Source organism: Ovis canadensis, chromosome 19 (assembly GCF_042477335.2).
Source record: "Ovis canadensis isolate MfBH-ARS-UI-01 breed Bighorn chromosome 19, ARS-UI_OviCan_v2, whole genome shotgun sequence".
NCBI classification, from domain to species: Eukaryota; Metazoa; Chordata; class Mammalia; order Artiodactyla; family Bovidae; genus Ovis; species Ovis canadensis.
In genome coordinates this window covers 15,113,349-15,134,376 of record NC_091263.1, presented here as the reverse complement: position 1 = coordinate 15,134,376, position 21,028 = coordinate 15,113,349, and the positions used below count along the sequence as shown (strand labels likewise).

The window sequence follows — 21,028 nt, the reverse complement described above, 5'->3', positions numbered from 1 at the left end:
GAAATCAGATTGATTATGTTCCTTGCAGCCAAAGATGGAGAAGCTCTATACAGTCAGCAAATCAAGACCAGGAGCTGACTGTGGCTCAGATTATGAACTCCTTATTGCCAAATTCAGACTAAAATTGAAGAAAGGACGGAAAACCAGTGGACCATTCAGGTATGACCTAAATTAAATCCCTTACGATTATATAGTGGAAGTGAGAAATAGATTTAAGGGACTAGATCTGATATAGTTCCTGATGAACTATGGATGGAGGTTGGTGACAGTGTACAGGAGACAGGGATCAATACTATCCCCGAGGAAGGACCCCACATAATGACAAGGCATCAATCCAAGAAGAAAACATAACATTTGTAAATATTTATGCATCAAATAAAGGAGTACCTCAGTGCCTAAAGTAAACACTAACAGACATAAAATGGGAAATTGACAATAACACAATAGTAATAGGGCAATTTAACACTGAACTTATACCACTGGACAGATAATCAAAACAGGAAGGCGTTAAGGAAACACAAGCCTTAAATGACATATTAGATGAGATGAGAATAATTGATATCTTCAGGAAATTTCATGCAAATGCAGAAGAATATACTTTCTTCTCAAGGGCACATGATCATTCTCCAGGACAGACCACATCTTAGATCACAAATCAAACCTCAGTAAATTTCAGAAAATTTACATTGTATCAAGTATCTTTTCTGACTATAATGATATGAAACTAGATATCAATTAAAGAAAAAAAAAACTAAAAAGCACAAACAGATGGATATTAAATAATACATTTCTAAATAACAACAGGTTGCTGAATAAATATAAAGGGAAATGAAAAAATTCCTAGAAACAAATGACAATGAAAACATGACAACTCAAACCTATGAGATCCAGCAAAAGCAGTTCTGAAAAGGAAGTTTATAGAAATATAATATTACCTCAAGAAATAACAAGGACATCAAATAGACAATTTACCTTTATACCTAAAACAACTAGAAAAAGATAGACAAATAAACCTCAGAATTAATAGAAGGAAAGAAATCATAAAGATCATAGCAGAAATAACTGAAAAAGAAATGAAGGAAACAATAGTAAAGATTAATAAAACTAAAAGCTGGTTTTTGAGAAAAGAAACACAATTGACAAACCATTAGCCAGACCCATCAAGAAAAAAACGGAGAAGACTCAAATCAATGAAATTAGAAATGAAAAAGGAGAGGTTACAACAGACAATGAGAAATGAAAAGCATCATAAGAGACTATTATGAGCAATTATATGCCAATAAAATGGACAACCTGGAAGAAATGAACAGATTTTAAGGAAAGTCCAACCTCCCGAGACTGAACCAAGAAGAAACTGAAATGATAAACAAGCCAATCATAAGCAGTGAAATAGAAAAACTGTGATAAAAAATCTCCCCCAAAACCAAAGTCCAGGGCCAGATGGCCTCACAGGTGAATTTTACAAAATTTTAGAGAAGAGTTATTGTCTATCCTTCTGAAACTCTTTTTAAAAATTGCAGAGAAAGACAGACAAATGGATAAGAAAGCTGTGGTACTATACACAGTGGAATGTTGGTCAGCTATTAAAAAGAATGTATTTGAATCAGTTCTAATAAGGTGGATGAAACTGGAGCCTATTATACAGAGTGAAGTAAGTCAGAAAGAAAAACACCAATCCAGTATATTAACTGGATATATATATATTGAATTTAGAAAGATGGTATCAATGATCCTATATGCAAGACAGCAAGAGACACAGATGTAAAGAACAGACTTTTGGACTCTGTGGGAGAAGTGAGGGTGGGATGATTTGAGAAAATAGCATTGAAACATGTGTATTATCATAAGCGAAACAGATCGTGAGTCAAGGTTTGATGCATGAGAAAGGGTGCTCAGGGCTGGTGCACTGGGATGACCCTGAGGGATGGGATGGGAAGGGAGGTCAGAAGGGGGTTCAGGATGGGGAACACATGTACACCCATGGCTCATTCATGTCAATGTATAGCAAAACCCACTACAATACTGTAAAGTAATTAGCCTCCAATTAAAATAAATAAATTTTTAAAAATAAAGTAAAATAAATAAAGTTTTTTTAAAAATAAAATAAAAAATTGCAGAGGAAGGAACATTTCCAAACTCATTCTATGAAACCACCATCACCATGATACCAAAACCAGATAAAGAGAACACAAAAATATTACAGGCAAATATTACTGATGAACATAGATTCAAAAATCCTCAACAAAATTCCAGGAAACAGAATTCAACAACACATTAAAAAGATTGTATAACCATGATCAAGTTGGGTTTATCTAAGGGATGCAAGGATTCTTCAATATACGTAAATCAATCAATGGGATACACCATATTAAAAATTACCATATTAAGAAATTAAAAGATAGAAATCATAGGACAATCTCAATAGATGCAGAAAAAGCTTTTGACAAAATTCAGTACCCATGTATGACAAAAACTCCTCAGAAAATGGGCATAGAAGGAAACTACCTCAATGTAATAAAAGCCATATACAATAAACCTACAGCAAATATTTTCAAAGGTGAAAAACTGAAAGCATTTCCACTAAGATCAGGACTAAGACAACAGTGCTCACTCTAACCACTATTGTTCAACATAGTTTTGGAAGTCCTAGCCATGGCGATCATAGAAGAAAAAGAAATAAAAGGAATCCAGTCTGGAAAAGAAGTAAACTCTCACAGTTTGCAGACAACATGATACTATACATTAAAAACCCTAAACATGCCACCAAAAAATTACTAGAGCTAATCAGTGAATTTGGTAAAGCAGTAGGATACAAAGTCAATACACAGAAATCACTTGCATTCCTATACACTAACAATGAAAAATCAGAAAGAGAAATTAAGGAAACAATCCCATTCACCATTGCAACAATAATAAAATACCTACAAATAAACCTACTAAAGGAGACAAAAGAGCTATATGCAGAAAATTCTAAGACACTAATGAAAGAAATCAGAGATGACATAGACAGATGAAAGGATATTCCATGTTCCTGTTTTGGAAGAATCAATATTGTGAAAATAACTCTACTACCAAATGCAATCTACAGGTTCAATACAATCCCTAATTTACCCTATTTAAATCCCTAAATTACCAATGGCATTTTTCATAGAACTAGATCAAAAAATTTCACAATTTGTATGGAAGCACAAAACACAAAGCAATCCTGAGAAAAAAGAATGGAGCTGGAGTAATCAACCTTCCTGATTTCAGGATATACTATAAAGCTAAAATCATCAAGACAGAATGGTATTGGTATAAAAAAAGAAATATAGATCAATGGAACAACATACAAAGCCTAGAGATAACCCACACACCTATGGGCATCTTATCTTTGACAAAGGAAGCAAAATATACAATAGAGAAAAGACAGTCTCTTCAATAAGTGGTGCTGGGAAAACTGGACAGCAACAGGTAAAAGAATAAAATTAGAACACTTCCTAACACCATACACAAAGATAACTCAAAATGCATTACCTAAATAAAGACCAGAAACTATAAAAGTCTTCGAGGAAATCATAGGCAGAACACCCTATGACATAAATCACAGCAAGATCCTCTGTAACCCATCTCCTAGAGCAATGGAAATAAAAATAAACAAATGGGAACTAATTAAACTTAAAAGATTTTGCACAGCAAAGGAAACTATAAACAAAGTGAAAACACAAACCTCAGAACAGGAGAAAATAGTAGCAAATGAAACAACTGACAAAGGATTAATTTCAAAATATACAAGTAGCTCGTGCAACTCAATATCAGAAAAACAGCCACAGAGTGGGTGGAAGTCCCAAACAGACATTTCTCCAAAGAAGACACACAGATGGCTAATAAATACATGAGAAAATGCTCAACATCACTCATTATTAGAGAAATGAAAATCAAAACTATAATAAGATATCACCTCACACTGGTCAGAATGGCCATCACCAAAAAGTCTAAAAACAAAAAATGTTCTCCAGGGAACCTCTTGCACTGTTTTGGTGGGAATGTAAATTGATCCAGCCACTATGGAAGATGGTGTGGAGATTCCTTAAAAAGACAGGAATATAACCACCATATGACCTAGCACTCCCACTACCAGGCATATACCCTGAGGAAACCAAAGTTGAAGAAGACACATGTACCCCAATGTTCACTGCAGCACTATTTACAATAGCTAGAACACACAGGCAAGCAACCTTAATGTCCATCAACAGATGAACAGATAAAGAAGTTGTGGTACATATACACAATGGAGTATTAGCCATAAAAAGGAATGCATCTGAGTCAGTTCTAATGAGGTGGATGAACCTAGAGTATATTATACAGAATGAAGTAAGTCAGAAAGAGAAAAATATCATATACTAATGCATATATATGGAATCTAGAAAGATGGTACTGATGAATCTATTTGCAGGGCAGCATTGGAGACACAGACATAGAGAACAGACTTACGGACACAGGGAGAGGGGAGGAGAGAGTGAGAAGTATGAGGGAATAACATGGAAACCTATATTATCATATATAAAATAGATAGCCAATGGGAATTTTCTATATGGCCCAGAGAACTCAAACAAGGGCTCTGTATCAATGTTTCACAGAAAACAACAAAATTCTATAAAGCAATTATCCTCCAACTAAAAAAAAAAAACAAATAAATGTTAAAAAATCTACAAAAAAAAAAATGCCGGAGAGGGTGTGGAGAAAAGGAAACTCTTACACTGCTGGTGGGAATATATATTGATACAGCCAGTATGGAAGACAGTATGGAGGTCCTTTAAAAACCAGGAATAAAACTACTACATGACCCAACAATCCTATACCATGAGGAAACCATAACTGAAAAAGTCATACATACCCCAATATTCACTGCAACTCTATTTACAATAGCTAGGACATGGAAGATACCTAGATGTTCGCTGACAGATGAATGGATAAAGAAGCTGTGATACATGTATACAATGGAATATTACTCAGTCATAAAAAAGACCACATTTGACTCAGCTCTAATGAAGTGGATGAACTTAGAGCCTATTACATAGAGTGAAGTAACTCCGAAAGAGAAAAACAAGTATCGAAAATTAATGCATATATATGGAATCTAGAAAGATGCTACTGATGAACCTATTTGCAGGGCAGCAATGGAGACACGGACATAGAGAACAGACTGGTAGATACGGGAGAGGGTGGAGCAGAAGGTGGGACGAATGGAGACAGTAGTATAGAAACACATATACTACCATATGTAAAATAAATAGCCAGTGGCAATTTGCTATATGATTCAGGGAACTTGAACCGGGGCTCCGTGACAGCTTAGAGGGGTGGGATGTGATGGGAAGTTGGAAGGAGGTTCAAGCGGGAGGGGACACATGTACCCCTATGGCTGATTTATGTTGATGTATGGCGGAAACCAACACAATATTGTAAAGCAATTTTTAAAAAAGCACTAAAGCTTTGCAAGGAAAATTCATTGTACGAAGAACCAAATCTTTCATCTCCCTGTTATCCTACAACCACTTTTCCTCAAGATGACAACTCTGTAACTAGAACCCAAGCCCTTTTCTGCTGCTTTATCTTTCAAGTACATTTTGTCTTTCTGCAGCTGCAGAGTATTTCTGCCAGGACTACACCCTGTGGGGCACTAATGACTCCTGCTTTTCGATATGAAATCAAGGCAGAAAAACTGGCCCTTTACCTGTATTCCATTCCCATTCATAGCCCAGCAACTTTCTCCACATACAGTAATCTCTTCAAGATTAAAACCTGAAGAATGACAGGTAAGAAAAACACACATCTTGGCCAGTTAAGAAATTACCCTCTTTGCTATTATGTATAGTATTTCCTGCCCAATCTCCCCATATACTAGAAAATAATGCTTCTGCAGTAACAATTATATACATTACTAACATTTTTCATGCTTAACAAAACTCAATACAAGGGTTTTGGGGGGAAAATTGCTTTGGTGCATTCCACTCAAAACTTATGCAACTTCAAAACATAATCAAAAATAGTAATTGATAATCTAGACAGTTAATCTAGGTGTGTCAGTGGAGCTAGTGGCTGCCATAGTAGATATTTAAAATACAGAAAAACAAATACAGCAATGCTTTAATAAAAGCAATACTGGCAGGTGCTGAGGGCACAGGAAGCAACGTAACCTGCAGACATGCAAGGCTGACTGCACCTGCCTAGAGAGGTGCCAGGGCCAGGTGACCCTTGTGATCACTGTCATCTCTCCCTCTCTTTCTCTCACACTCACAGCAGAACTAAATACGTTTTCCTGCCCTATTCAAGTTCAAAATTTTTTCCTGCCACCTCTGCTCCCTTTGCCTAGGAAGATTTGTATGAATAAATATAATGTTGGCCTTGTTTACACATTCTGCCCTCACCAATCACATACAAGCTCACATGCCTCACAGAACGGAGCACTTGGAATTCTACACTGTCCTCAGAGCAGCTGGTCTGAATCCTTAGGGAGGTTGCCTGCTCATTCAGGGGCACAGGCAAGTGAAATCAGGGCTAGAGGCCTCCCAAGGCTGGGTTTGCCCCATCCCATAACCACTCCTGTGATCTATGAAAGAAATAAGTCTCAGAGAAAGATGTGATCACAGATAAGTGCAAATACTTACATATAATAAGTGGGATAGAGTCCTTCAAAATACCAGCAATGTTTTTTGGCCTCTGTGCACTGGAAATATAAGGAAGAAAAGATTTGTCAGTGAAAACTCATTTGCATACTGTTGAGAAGATCTCACGCAAAAAAAACAAGGAAAGATGAGTGAAAGCAGCTTAAAGTGTGAGAAGCAGGCATTGGCGGGGTAATGAACCAGAGGGAGAGTCCCCCACTACATGACTTTTTATTTCTTCAAAATTTTTGAAAGAGAAGAAAACATTTATTTCCCTATCATTTTTCTAGCTTTTCTAAGTACAAGGGGACGAATAATTCATTAAAATGTAAATTTAAAACAATCATTTTTAAAAATTCACATGGTATGATACTTCAAATATCTAAAGATGCTAGAAATAATTACACAGATTTCCCCCTAATTTTTGTTTTTGAAAAACATCTCCCAGAGTTTTAACATTTCTAGATCTTTATATTTCAGGATATAGTGACCCTCGAACAATGTGGTGGTTCAGAGCATCCACCCTCCACACAGTTGAAAATCCACGTAGCACTTATGGGTCAGCCCTCCATCACCACGGCTCCACACATCATGTAGTGTTGTTGTATTTACTATTGAAAAAAAAAATCACGTATAAGTGGAGCCATGCAGCTCAAACCCATATTGTTCTAGGGTCTCAGTTCAGTTCAGTTGCTCAGTCATGTCCGACTTTTTGCGACCCCAAGAATCGCAGCACGCCAGGCCTCCCTGTCCATCACCAACTCCCGGAGTTCACTCAAAAACTCAGGTCCATCGGATCAGTGATGCCATCCAACCATCTCATCCTCTGTCATCTCCTTCTCCTCCTGCCCCCAATCCCTCCCAGCGCCAGGGTCTTTTCCAATGAGTCAACTCTTCGCATGAGCTGGCCAAAGTATTGGAGTTTCAGCTTCAGCATCAGTCCTGCCAATGAACACCCAAGACTGGTCTCCTTTACGATGGAATGGTTGGATCTCCTTGCAGTCCAAGGGACTCTCAAGAGTCTTCTCCAGCACCACAGTTCAAAAGCATCAATTCTTCAGTGCTCAGCCTTCTTCACAGTCCAACTCTCACATCCATATATGACCACTGGAAAAACCATAGCCTTGACTAGACGGACCCTTGTTGGCAAAGTCATATCTCTGCTTTTTATATGCCATCTAGGTTGGTCATAATTTTCCTTCCAAGGGTCTACAGTATTCCAAAAGGCATATTCCCCAGTGGGCACCTATGCCTGCCAGACTCTGTGAGAGAGAACTGACCTGATACAATCCATGAGGGCCCTGCCCTCGTTCATTCACAGGGATGAGAAAGATGGAAGAAAGGGACAAGGAGGGACTTCTCTGTGCTTTCCAAGGAAGTTGAGGCTGAATTTTCCAGATGGCAGGGCTGAGAAGATGTGATACCACCCTAGGGGGTTCAGTATCTCAGACACCTGACAAGTGACAGGAAGCCAGTGGCACTAACTGCAAGTAAGAGCTCCAAGCAGAAATGCTCTGACCGAGTTGAGCAAGGCTTTTCTAAAATTACTCCATTCATGCCATTATTTTAAAAGAATACACAACTTCCTACCTTCATGACCCAGTTCATTGGTTCCCATATGTAAATAACACCTTCAAAATATTACAATGCAAAAGTACCAGCAGGAAAAGGCACAGTGAAAACAAAGTTTTCTTTGGGCAAGGCAGGGACCAACTGAGTTGTTCACCCTCCTTCTCTGGGGTATATGCTGATGCCTTTCTACCTCAGTCTGCCTGATAGCTGTAGAAGGTCGGAAACATACCCCAAATCTACAGTAGAATGCCAAGGGAGAGGTGAGTATGAATGTTATGTGTTAGGCTGGCTAAATTCAATGAGTTATGAAAAGAGCATGAAACACTAGATTTTAAAATATATATATGGTTTAAGACACTCAGAAGCACATTCAGGCAGCCTGAAATGACCCAGCTTTATTAAGGGAAAATGAGTTTAATTTACACTAGGTTAGCTCTTGTCCAATTCAAGAAACAAAGTTCAAACAGCTAGAGAAATCAATTTATTTTGTCAAGGAAGAGCAATTCCAGGTGTGTACCCTAAGTTACAATTCATTTCACTAGAGACTTCTATGATAAACTGAGAAACCAGGTCTCATTTCCAGGTGGCATTTCCAATGTCTCTTCATTCTCCATCACCACTAGAGACAGACACAGTTTCTTGGAATTCGACACTCAAGTTCCACACACAGTCAAGAAATGGTGTCCCTAATGCCAGTCCTAAAACTCGGGACACCAGAGCCAAGTTCAAGCCCCTGCTTATTGCTGCTCTGGTCACCCACATGGGCATCTGACTGGAGACTCAGACCCACAGGCCCAGGAGCAAGGGCCAGCAGTGCCTCAGCAGTCAGGGCATGAGATGCTGCCCTCAGTGTCTGCTGTGGGACAGTCCTTTACCTGAAGACCTCCTATTCAAAGCAGCCACATTTTTGGACCCAAACACCACATCTCCTAACTCTTAAGGTAACAACAAAAATAGTATCATTGTTGCCTTTTAGGATTTTTTTCTTGTTGTGTCAATATGAGGAATGCCATTTTACAGATCAAACACTGGGACCCCTCATGGGTGTCTTGCTCAAAACCACATTTCTTTACAGTGTGGTTTCTCCTAGATTAATCAACATTACCCTGAAGAACTTCCTTTGCCCACCTCCCATGTCCCCATGTTGTTGTATGACTGGAGGACAGACTGACATTAGATCTGCTCCCAGTTCCACCATCAGCAGGTAAGGCGCTTGGGAAGGCAGATTCCCAGTTTGGGCCTCCTCTGAACTTAGCAGCACTGTGGGTGATAGGAAGACGCACACGCATGTCGAGCAGAACCCATGGGAGCATGAGCTTCAGAGCTACAGCAGGTTAAACAACAACTTGAATTGTGAGACAGCACAACTCTCAGACACTCCCACACATGGCTGTCGGGAAGGAAGAGCAATCTCTGCAAAACTATGGCTGCATTTCTCTTTCACGGATTCCCTCTCCACAACGATGGAACACCACATGCACAAGGTTACGTACTGTGGCATTATTTCTAATAACGAAATTCTGGAAACAATGTAAATACATACTCACAGCAGGCTGATCAGATAGAGAACAGTATGTCCATACAACGGAGGACTAAGCAGCCAACAAGAATAAGTTTCTCAGAACCTGAATGAAATGATTTCCACAATGCAGTGCTATGAAAAAGCAGTATTAAGAAGGGCACATGTAGCACACTGATTTTTACAGAAAAGGAAACTTGTACATTTGGTTAATTTTTTTTACAAAAAGAACCACAGGAAAGGCATAGTCGAAAGTAATGAGAATACTTGTCCTATAGGGGAGGTGGCAGAGGCTGAGGCGGGAATGGGGATTCTGTGAGTATACATTTTTTGGCCATACTGCGTGCCATGAAGGATCTTAGTTCCCTGACCAGGGATCAAACTTGTGCCCCCTGTAGTAGAAGTACGAAGTCTTAACCATTGGACCATCAAGAAAGTCCCCGAGTATACTGTTTTATATAGGTTGATTTTAGAATCCTGTAAATGTTTTTCATATTCAAAAAACAAAGTCTGGAGAAGGAAATGGCAACCCACTCCAGTATTCTTGCCTGGAGAATCTCATGGACAGAGGAGGCTAGCAAGCTACAGTCAGTGGGGTGGCAAAAGTGGCAGGCACAACTTAGTGACTGAACAACACAACACTTAAATTGTACAATATGATGCATTTTAATATATGTGTGCACCTATAATATCACAAAATTAAGGTAATGAACATATCATTACCCACAAAAATTTTCTTATGCCCCTTAATGATCTCTTCTTGTCCTCCCTATCCAGATTCAACTATTGATTTATTTCATTTCATAATACATTAGTTTGAATTTTCTAGAACTTTATATAAATGTAATACAGTATGAGGTTTTTTTTTTAACCTTCTATCAGTAAGCATAATTGTTTTGAGATTATTTACTATTGTTGGGAATATCAATATATTATTCCTTTTTGCACTGAGTAATGTTTCCTTGTGTATGGATGTTATACAGTTGCTTATCCATCAATTATTAACGAACATTTAGGTTGTTTCCATGGGTTTCCTGGTGGCTCAGATGGTAAGGAATCTGCCTAGAATGTGGGAGACCCAGGTTCGATCCCTGGGTTGGGAAGATCCCTGGAGAAGGAAATGGCAACTCACTCTAGTATTCTTGCCTGGAGAATTCCATGGACAGAGGAGCCTGGTAGGCGACAGTCCTTGGGGTCGCAAAGAGTTGGACACAGCTCAGTGAGTAACACACTAAGTTGTTTCCAGGTTCTATCTTTTAAAAATAAAGCATATTTGAAACAAAAAGAAAAGAAAAAAGTAAAATCAAAAAGGATTTTTAACAAATCCACTTTCCCAAGCTTGAAGAAATTCCATGAGTTCCATCATGGGGCTCCTCTTACACAGGCTCCCACTTTGTTGGTAGCAACCACACAGAGGGAGCTGGGGTTAACACAAGAGACTTATAAAAACGCCCTCCCATCCTGCTGGCCAAAGATGCCAAGGTCACCCTTTTCTGCCCACTCTTGCTCAAACCATCCCTAGTCTCTTCCCAGCATTTGCTGGGGTGTCTGGTAAATCCACTGATGCTTGTTGACTATTTTAGCGATGACCTTTCATCACTTATCACTAAATCCACTCAAATAAGATCTATTTTTTAAATAGTAACCCACTTTGTTCCTTTATAAAATATTCTCTAAGAAAATGTTGCAGTTATATTTCCTGAGACAGAAGAAAAAAAAATCTCTGTTAAATTGAGCTAGCTACCTACCATTTAAATTCTTGAAATTTGCTAATATCCAGGCAACTTCTCTACTTTTGGATGCTGGACTTTTACCACAGCTTTTATCAACAGAGCAACAACACATATATATAGTACCTCACAAAAGTTAACACATCATTATATCATTTTACAGCTGAATAATATGAAGAACACAAGTCATGTTTCATTAATTGTAAGACAGTTTCATTCACTGTAAAACTCAGTGAGGACTGGGGAGTCCTGATCCTTTCCACTGTTGAGTCTCTCCTCCAGTAAAAGCTGGTTAACTGATCACCAGTGTTAAAGTCACCTTGCACAAGCACCCGAGAGACCTAGCGGTAAAAATGGAGATTAGGCTCTCCAGGTAGGAAGGGCAGAGGGAGATTTCTGCTGGAATCCACCCAGGATGGAAAGCCAGGTTCTACCAAGTGAAAGTCTACCAGCAAAGCCACAGTTAGCCTACTGATTCCAATTTCCAAGTCAGCATAAACACCAGAATTCAGGGTGTTGCCAGATAGCTCAAGCGTTGCAGATGCGGTCAAAATGGGCATTTGTAAAGCGAGGGTGCTTTCCAGAATGCTCCCCAACAGTGCTGGGCTGTCAGAGGCAACCCCATAGACAGTCAGATGGCAGCATGGTGAAACGCGGGAAGAAGGCATTGTGCCAGGCTGCACTGCAACAGGGCCAGGATGAATCCACCCATAGAGGAAGGATGGATTAAAACCTAAAGAACTGTATTTCAATTCTGACAGCCACTCACCAACCACGTTGTCAGTTGGCCTGGCTCTCAGCATCCTTTCTTCTAAAGTAGGATGGATTCTCATCCCTGCTGGATGCATTAGAGAGCTTGATGAATTAATTGAGATTGAATACCTCAAAATGCCTGGCCAGACCGGGGACTGGCTCCAGGAATCCCACAGCCAGTTAGCACTCTATTTGGAAATATGCATCCTGAAGCCAGCTTTCTTAATTCTCTGGAACAAATGACTTCTAAGGCTTATTTTTACTGTAATCATTTATCATTTAAGAAAAAGCAAAATGCCCTGAAAACAAAGATTCTAAATACATAAATACGTTTTGGAAAACTGTGGTATGCAGTTTTCTAAAATCTCCTTAAAAGAATAAGCCCCTTTCCAAAAAGAGTTTGAAAAGTAAACAAGGGGGGGGGGGAAAAACCAAAAAACATTTCACGGTTTTATGTCTACCTCCAAAAGTAGCTCAACCCATTCTATAAAGATATTACCATGACTTCTTAAAAACTGACCATCTACTGAAACAGAAAATACATTTGTTAGGAGAGATCAGTCAGCTACTTGCTGTCCCTGATGGTGTCCTCGACAGCCAGGATGCTCCACCATGTTGTGGGCAAACAGTGGGCCTTCACTGAGCTCATGGAAGCACTAGCAGTAGAGCGATCTATTTCCTGAAGAGAGAGTGGAGAGTAGCAACATTCAATTTATAAACTATTGACAAAGCAGAACCTGCAGGAATGCAAGAAAACATTTACTGTCAGGCACAATCCAAATGAGAGAATCTTAAGATTTAAACTGGAAAGGCTTGTAAGTTGTCTGTACCCAGGAAAGAATCCTAGCGGTCTGTCATTCAACGACTATAATATTATAAATGTAGTTAAGCCCTCCTAAATATTGTTATCCACAGTGAGCCAAGAACAGGCCCCAAAGAACAAATCCTTGCTAATCTCAAATGATAATCCTCACATTGACATAAATTATTCTACATCTATCTCCACTGTATAGGAAGGATCATGATGCCACTGTTTGATAAAATTGAACATCTTTTTTCTGTTCCAAAGTCAAAGAATCAGTACCACAATACTGATCAAGTTCAAAGATCAGTACAACAATACTGATCAACTTTGAGAGAACTGAAAGTACCTGTGACTTTGGACACATGGTGGTCAAGAGCAAGCTCGAAGGGATTCAAAGCACTGAGCAGTTTATCTAAATTCTACCCTCCTCCTTCTGTTCAGTGGAGGCTGCACTGGGATCTCTGAATACCAAACTGGCAGATAAGGGCTTCATTAACAGACCTAATTCCACCTGGAAAGTAAGTACCCTTGTTTTACTTACTGTGGCAATAACTTTAGGTGGTCTGTTATGAACCAATAAGTACACAATCTGCTGTGAGACAGTGGCGGGGTGTCCCCAAGAAAATCAGCCTGATGACTCTCTCCAATCTGTGCTGGAACCTGGTGCGTCTTTTACTTTCATCAATGTGCCTTGAGGCTGCATTCAGTTTAACCCAGTTAGCTTCAGCCCAGTTAGCTAGGGCATCCACAGTCTCATGGAGGGAGCCTTCGAGACACTGGGTGGTCTTGTGCTTAGCACCATAGACAGAGGCACAGGGTACAGAGAGGCCCTGTTGAAGTCTGATAAAAAATTTACAAAGGGAACGCTTGATCCTCACTGGGGCAGAGCTGCCAGAGGCTAGAAAAAACCCTAATAGTGCTATCTCCTGCTCCTGTGGCCACTGGCACCCCTGTGTACCTGGTGCTGCCAGGGTCCCCACAATCCAAGCAGCTGTGCCACTTCTCCATATGGTCTTCCAACTCCTGTAGATGACCAACACACAGAAGTTGAGATAAAACCACAGTTAAACCCCAGGGGCAGTGTGGCTAAGGAAGAGGATTGAAAACCTCCCCACCAGCTGTACAAGCTATAGATCAAATCCATACAATCTACGTGGACTCTGTATCTATGGAATATATAAAAAGGACATTGAGTGTTCTCACAAAAGAAAACGCCCTAGCTCTAGCAGGGGTAGACAGTGGAGGCAAAAACACATAAGAGCAGGGCAAGATTAGAGTATGAGCTGTCCCCACGGAAGGTCTAGAGACCAGCCCAGTATTGGAGGGCCTCCTATGGATGCAGAGGTGGGCTGACTCACAGCGGTGAAAAGGATACTGACAGCTCCAGCAAAAATTATTATTATGCTTATATTTGGATTTGTTCTGGATGTCTTCTCTTCTATTTTTTGTGTTCTTATAGTTGCTGTTTCTTTTTTTAATTATTAACTCTGTTTAACCTTCTGAGGACTTTTTTCTAAATCACACTTTTAATTTCCATTACATAATTCTACCTCTATGTTCGGTTTTTGGGTTTCTGTGGGGTATTTTCTTTTTCCTTTTTAAATTTTGTTTGTTTCTCATATTGTTCTTTTCCTGCTGCAGTTATTCTTTTATATATGTTTACATATATGTCATATATATGTTATATTTTTATATGTTTGTTTCTATATATGTTGTATATATGTTTACATATTTATTAATTTACATGCAAAGTACATCATGCAAAATGCCAGGCTGGATGAAGTGCAAGCTGGAATCAAGACTGCCAGGAGAAATATCAATAACCTCAAATATGCAGATGACACCATGTGGCAGAAAGCAAAGAGAAACTAAACAGCAAAGAGAAACTTCATCTCTTGATGAAGATGAAAGAGGAGAGTGAAAAAGTTGGCTTAAAACTCTACAGTCAAAAAAACTAAGATCATGTCATCTGGTCCCATTACATCAAGGCAAATAGATGGCAAAATGATGGAAACAGTGACAGACTATTTTCCTGGGCTCCAAAATCACTGCAGATGGTGATTGCAGCCATGAAATTAAAAGACACTTGCTCCTTGGAGAAAAGCTATGACCAACCTAGACAGCATATTAAAAAGCAGAGACAGTACTTTGCTGACAAAGATTCGTCTAGTCAAAGCTATGGTTTTTCCAGTAGTCATGTATGGAAGTGAGAGTTGGACCATAAAGAAAGCTGAGCGCCGAAGAATTGGTACTCTTGAACTGTCGTGTTGGAGAAGACTCTTGAGAGTCCCTTGGACTGCAAGGAGATCCAACCAGTCCATCCTAAAGGAAATCAGTCCTGAATATTCATTGGGAGGACTGATGCTGAAGCTGAAACTCCACTACTTTGGCCACCTGATGCAAAGAACTGACTCACTGGAAAAGACCCTGATCCTGGGAAAGATTGAAGGCAGGAGGAGAAGGGGACAACAGAGGATGAGATGGCTGGATGGCATCACCAACTCGATGGACATGAGTGGGAATAAGCTCTGGGAGTTGGTGGTGGCAGGGAAGCCTGGCATGCTGCAGTCCATGGCATTGCAAATACAACTGAGCAACTGAACTGATATATATTTATACATGCTATATACTTGTATATATGTAAAAGAATACAGCAGGAAAAGAATAACATGTGTATATATATATTTTTCTATATAGTCCTATTTCTCTTTTGTTTTCTTCCTTTTCTCTATTTCACCATGTTAGCTAGTTTGTTTGGTCTTCTTTGCTCTATTCCCTAGTTGGTAATCTTTGGTCTTGTTTTCTGGTTTGTGTTTTAGTTAGTTTTGTTTTTAATTGGTTGATATCATTCTTAGCTTTCTTTGCTTGCTAGGTCACTGTCTTGTACTTTATTTTCTTTGGACTATTTTGGCGTTTTGTGAGTGTGTGTGTGTTCCTTTTGTTTTGTTGTTATTGGCTGATTGTCCATTTATCTTTTGTTTAGGGTTTTTGTTTGTTTGTTTGTTTTTGGTTTTGTGTGTTTGTTTTAATCTACTTTAATGCCATAACAAATGGCTTGTAGGATCTTGGTTCCCTGGCCAGAAGTCGGGTTTGAGCCTTTGGGCTGGGGAAACTGAGTCCAGGATACTAGAATGCAGAGAACTCCTGACACCAGGGAGTGTTAACTACTGAGAACTCCCATGAAGGCCTCCACCTGTGTCCAAGACCTGACATCATCTAACTGCTAGCAGCACCCAGTACAGGATGCCTCACCCAAACAACAAGACAAAAACAGCTAACGGGCTTTCCACAGATACCCCAAAACATGCTACCTCACACAGCCCTACCCACCAGAGGGAAAAAAATAAAACTCTTCCCACCAGAACACAGGCACAAGTCCCTCCCAACATGAAGCCTACACAAAGCACTGAACCAAATCCAGCCACTAAGGGTAGAGACCAAAAGGGGGAACTGCAATCCTATAGCCTGGGGAAAGCAGACCCCAGATACAGTAAGTTAGAAAAAATGAATTAAGACAGAGAAATACTCTACAAATGAAGGAAAAAGGTAGAAACTCAGAAGGCCAAATAAACAAAGAGGAAATAGGCAAACTATCTGAAAAAGAATTCAGAGTGACAATAGCAAAGATGATACAAAACCTCAAAAATAGAATGGGGAAAATACAAATCAATTAACACACTTAACAAGGACGTAGAAGAAGTAAAGAACAAACACACATAAACGAACAATGTAATTACTGAAATTAAACGTACTCTAGAAGGAATCAATAGCAGAGTAACTAACTGAAGCGGAACAGGTAAGTGAGCTGGAAGACAGAATGGTGGAAATAACTGCTAAAGAGCAGAATAAAGAAAAAAGAATGGAAAGGACTAAGGACAGTCTCAGAGACCTTTGGGATAATATTAAAAGTGCCAGCATTCAAATTATAGGGGTCCCACAAAAATAAGAGAAAATGAAAAAGTCTAAGAAATTTTTTGAATAGACTTTAGTCGAAAACTTTCATAACATGGGAAAAGAAATAGCCAATCAAGTGCAACAAGCACAGAGATACCAATCCAGGATAAACCCAAGGAGAAACATGCTGAGAAATGTAAATCAAACTAACAAAGATTAAAAAGAAAGAAAAAATATTAAAAGCAGTAACAAAAAAGCAACAAGTAACACACAAGGGAAACCCCACACAATTAACCACTGATTTTTCAGCAGAAACTCTGCAGGCTAGAAGGGAATGGCAGGACACAGTTTAAGTACTGCAAGGGAAAAATCTACATCTAAGAATACTCTATCCAGCATGGATCTCATTCAAAATTGAGGGAGAAAACAAAAGCTTTACAGACAAGCACAAGTTAAAGAGCACTACAGAACCAGCTTTATAGCAAATGTTAAAGGGACTTCTATACGGAGGAAATACAAGAGAAGGAAGAGACCTACAAAAACAAATCCAAAACAGTTAAGAAAATGCCAATAGGAACATATATATCAATAATTACTTTAAATGTAAATGACTTAAATGCTCCAACCAAAAGACATAGACTGGTTGAATGGATACAAAAAGAAGACCCATATACATGCTGTCTACAAGAGACCAGGTTCAGAGCTAGAGACACATACAGACTGAAAGTAAGAGTATGGAAAAAGATATTCCATGAAAATGGAAATCAAAATAAAGCTGGAGTAGCAATTCTCATATAAGACAAAACAGACCTTAAAATAAAGACTATTACAAGAGATAAATAAGGACACTACATAATGATCAATGGGTTAATCCAAGAAGACATACCAATTATAAATATTTATGCACCCAACACAGGAGCACCTCAATACATAAAACAAATGCTAACAGACAAAAAACTCAAAAGATGCAGAAAAAGCTTTTGAAAAATTCAGCACCCATGTATGATCAACTCTTCACAAAATGGACATAGATGGAAATTACCTCAACATAATAAAGGCCATATATCATATACCAGAACTGACTCATTTGAAAAGACCCTGATGCTGGGAAAGACTGAAGGTGGGAGGAGAAGGGACAACAGAGGATGAGATGGTTGGAAGGCATCATCAACTCAATGGACATGAGTGTGAGTAAGGTCTGGGAGTTGGTGATGGCAGGGAAGCCTGGCATGCTGCAGTGCATGGAGTCACAAAGTATCAGACACGACTGAGCGACTGAACTGGGGAACTGAACAATAAACCCAAAGCAAACGTTATTCTCAATGGTGAAAAACTTAAAAACATTTCTTCTAAGATTAGGACTAAGACAAGGGTGCAAACTCACCACTACTATTCAACATAATTTTGGAAGTTCTAGCCATGGCAATCAGAGAAGAAAGAAATAAAAGGAATCCACTCTGGAAAAGAAATAAAACTCTCATGATTTGCAGACAACATGATACTATACATTGAAAACCCTAAACATGTCACACAAAAAAATTACTAGAGCTAATCAGTGAATTTAGTAAAGTTGCAGGATATAAAATAAATATACAAAAATCACTTGCATTCCTATATGCTAACAATGAAAAATCAAAAAGAGAAATTAAAGAAACAACCCCATTTACCACTGCAACAATAAGAAATAAACCCACCTAAGTAGACAAAAGAGCTGTATATAGAAAACTGCAAGATACTAATGAAATAAATTAAAGAAAACATAAACAGATGGAGAGAGATACTATGTTCCTGGACTGGAAGACTCAGTATTGCAAAAACAGACTGTATCACCCAAAGCAGTCTACCAATTAAATGCAATTCCTATCAAATGACCTATGGCATTTTTCACGGAACAAGAATAAAATATTTCACAATTTGTATGGAAACACAAAGACCCCAAATATCCAATGCAATCTTTAGAAAGAAATGAGCTGGAATGTGCCAAGAGGAACAAAGAGTCCCATACAGGATAAACCCAAGGAGAAACACACCAAGACACATATAATCAAACTAACAAAGAAAGGTTAAACTAAACATAAAGAAAGAATATTAAAAGCAACAAGGGAGAAGCAACAAGTAACATACAAGGGAAACCCCATATGCTTAACAGCTGATCTTTCAGCAGAAGCTCTGCAGGTCAAAAGGGAATGGCAGGATATCTTTAAAGTACTGAAAGGGAAAAGTCTATAACCAAGATTACTGTACCAGGCAAGGACCTCATTCAAAATTGTTGAAGAAATAAAAAGCAAAAGTGAAGAGAATTAGTACTACCAAATCAGCTTTACAAAAAATGTTAAACGGACTTATATAGTGAAGAAATACAAGAGAAGAAAAAGATTTACAAAATCAACCCCATACAATTAAGAAAATGGCAATAGGAACATATATATCAATAATTACTTTAAATGTAAATGGATTAAATTCTCCAACCAAAAGACATAGACTGGCTGAATGGATACAAATACAAGACCCATATATATGTTGTCTACAAGAAACGCACTTCAGACCTCAAGACACATATAGACTGACAGTGAGAGGATGGAAAAATATATTCCATGCAAATGGGAAGCAAAAGAAAGCTGGAGTAGCAATCTTCATATCAGACCCTGAGGGATGCGATGGGGAGGGAGGTGCGAGGGGGGTTCAGTATGGGGAACACATGCACACCCATTTTTAATAAATAAAAAAAAGAAAAAATAAACCTTAAAATAAAGAAGATTACAAGAGATAAGGAAGGACACTACATAATGATCAAGGGATCAATCCAAGAGGAAGACATAACAACTGTAAATATCTATGCACCCAACATAGGAGCACCTCAATACCTAAGACAAACACTAACACACATAAAAGGAGAAATTGACAGTAACACAATAACAGTTGGAGACGTTAACACCCCAACCGCACATGGACAGATCATCAAAACGGAAAATTAATAAGGAAACACAAGTATTAAATGATACATTAGATGAGTTGGATCTCACTGATATCTTTAGGACCATCATTCCAATCAAATGCTGAAGAATACATCTTCTTCTCAAGTGCACATGGAAGATTCTCCATGAGAGACCACATCTTGGGTCACAAATCAAACCTCAGTAAATTTAAGAAAATTTAAATCATAGCAAGCATCTTCTTCAACCACAATGCTATAAGACTAGATATCAATTACAAAAAAAAAAACTGTAAGAAACACAAACACGTGGAGATTAAAAAACATTTTTCTGAATAACAAGAAGGTTACTGAAGAAATCAAAATGGAAATCAAAAAATTTCTAGAAACAAATGACAATGAAATCACAACAACTCAATACCTATGGGATGCAGCAAAAGCAGTTCTAAGAGGGAAGTTTATAGCAGTACAATCCTATCTCAAGAAACAAGAAAAACATCGAATAGACAGCCTAACTGTACACCTAAAACAACTGGAAAAAGAACAACAACAACAAAAAAAAATTAGTGGAAGGAAAGAAATCATGAGGATCTGAGCAGAAATAAATGAAAAAGAAATGAAAGAAAAATTAATTAAACTAAAATCTGTTTCTTTATGAAGATAAACAAAAGTGACAAACCTTTAGCCAGACTCAACAAGAAAAATAGAAGAATCAAATCAACAAAATTAGAAATGAAAAAGGAGAGATTACAATAGACAGAGCAGAAATACAAGGGAGCATGAGAGACAATTATGAATAACTATATGGCAATAAAATGGATAAATTGGAAGAAATGGATTCTTAGAAATGTTTAATCTTCCAAGACTGAATCAGAAAGAAGTAGAAATTATGAAAAAACCAATTACAAGCATTGAAATTGAAGCTGTGATAAAAAATCTCCCAAAAAACAAAAGACTAGTACCAGATGGCTTCACAGAATTCTATCGAACGTTTAGAGAAGAGCTAACGCCTATCCTTCTAAAACTCTCAAAAAATTACAGAGGAAGGTACACTTCCAAACTCATCCTATGGGACCACCATCATCCTGATTCCAAAACCAGACAAAGACAATACAGAAAAAGAAAACTACAGGCCAATATCATTGATGAATATAGATGCAAAAATCCTCAACAAAATTT

At 38.4% G+C, this 21,028-nt stretch overlaps 1 protein-coding gene across 4 annotated transcripts in view; it reads right to left on the bottom strand.

Moving 5' to 3' along the window:
• VOPP1 (VOPP1 WW domain binding protein) overlaps positions 1 to 21,028 on the bottom strand; it is a 169,057-nt gene that overhangs the window by 81,260 nt on the left and 66,769 nt on the right. For all 4 annotated transcript variants that reach the window (XM_069561178.1, XM_069561179.1, XM_069561181.1 and 1 more), the window contains one exon: positions 6,648 to 6,706. In XM_069561178.1, coding sequence (XP_069417279.1) covers positions 6,648 to 6,706 — 59 coding nt within the window. The remainder of the gene's footprint in view (positions 1 to 6,647; positions 6,707 to 21,028) is intronic.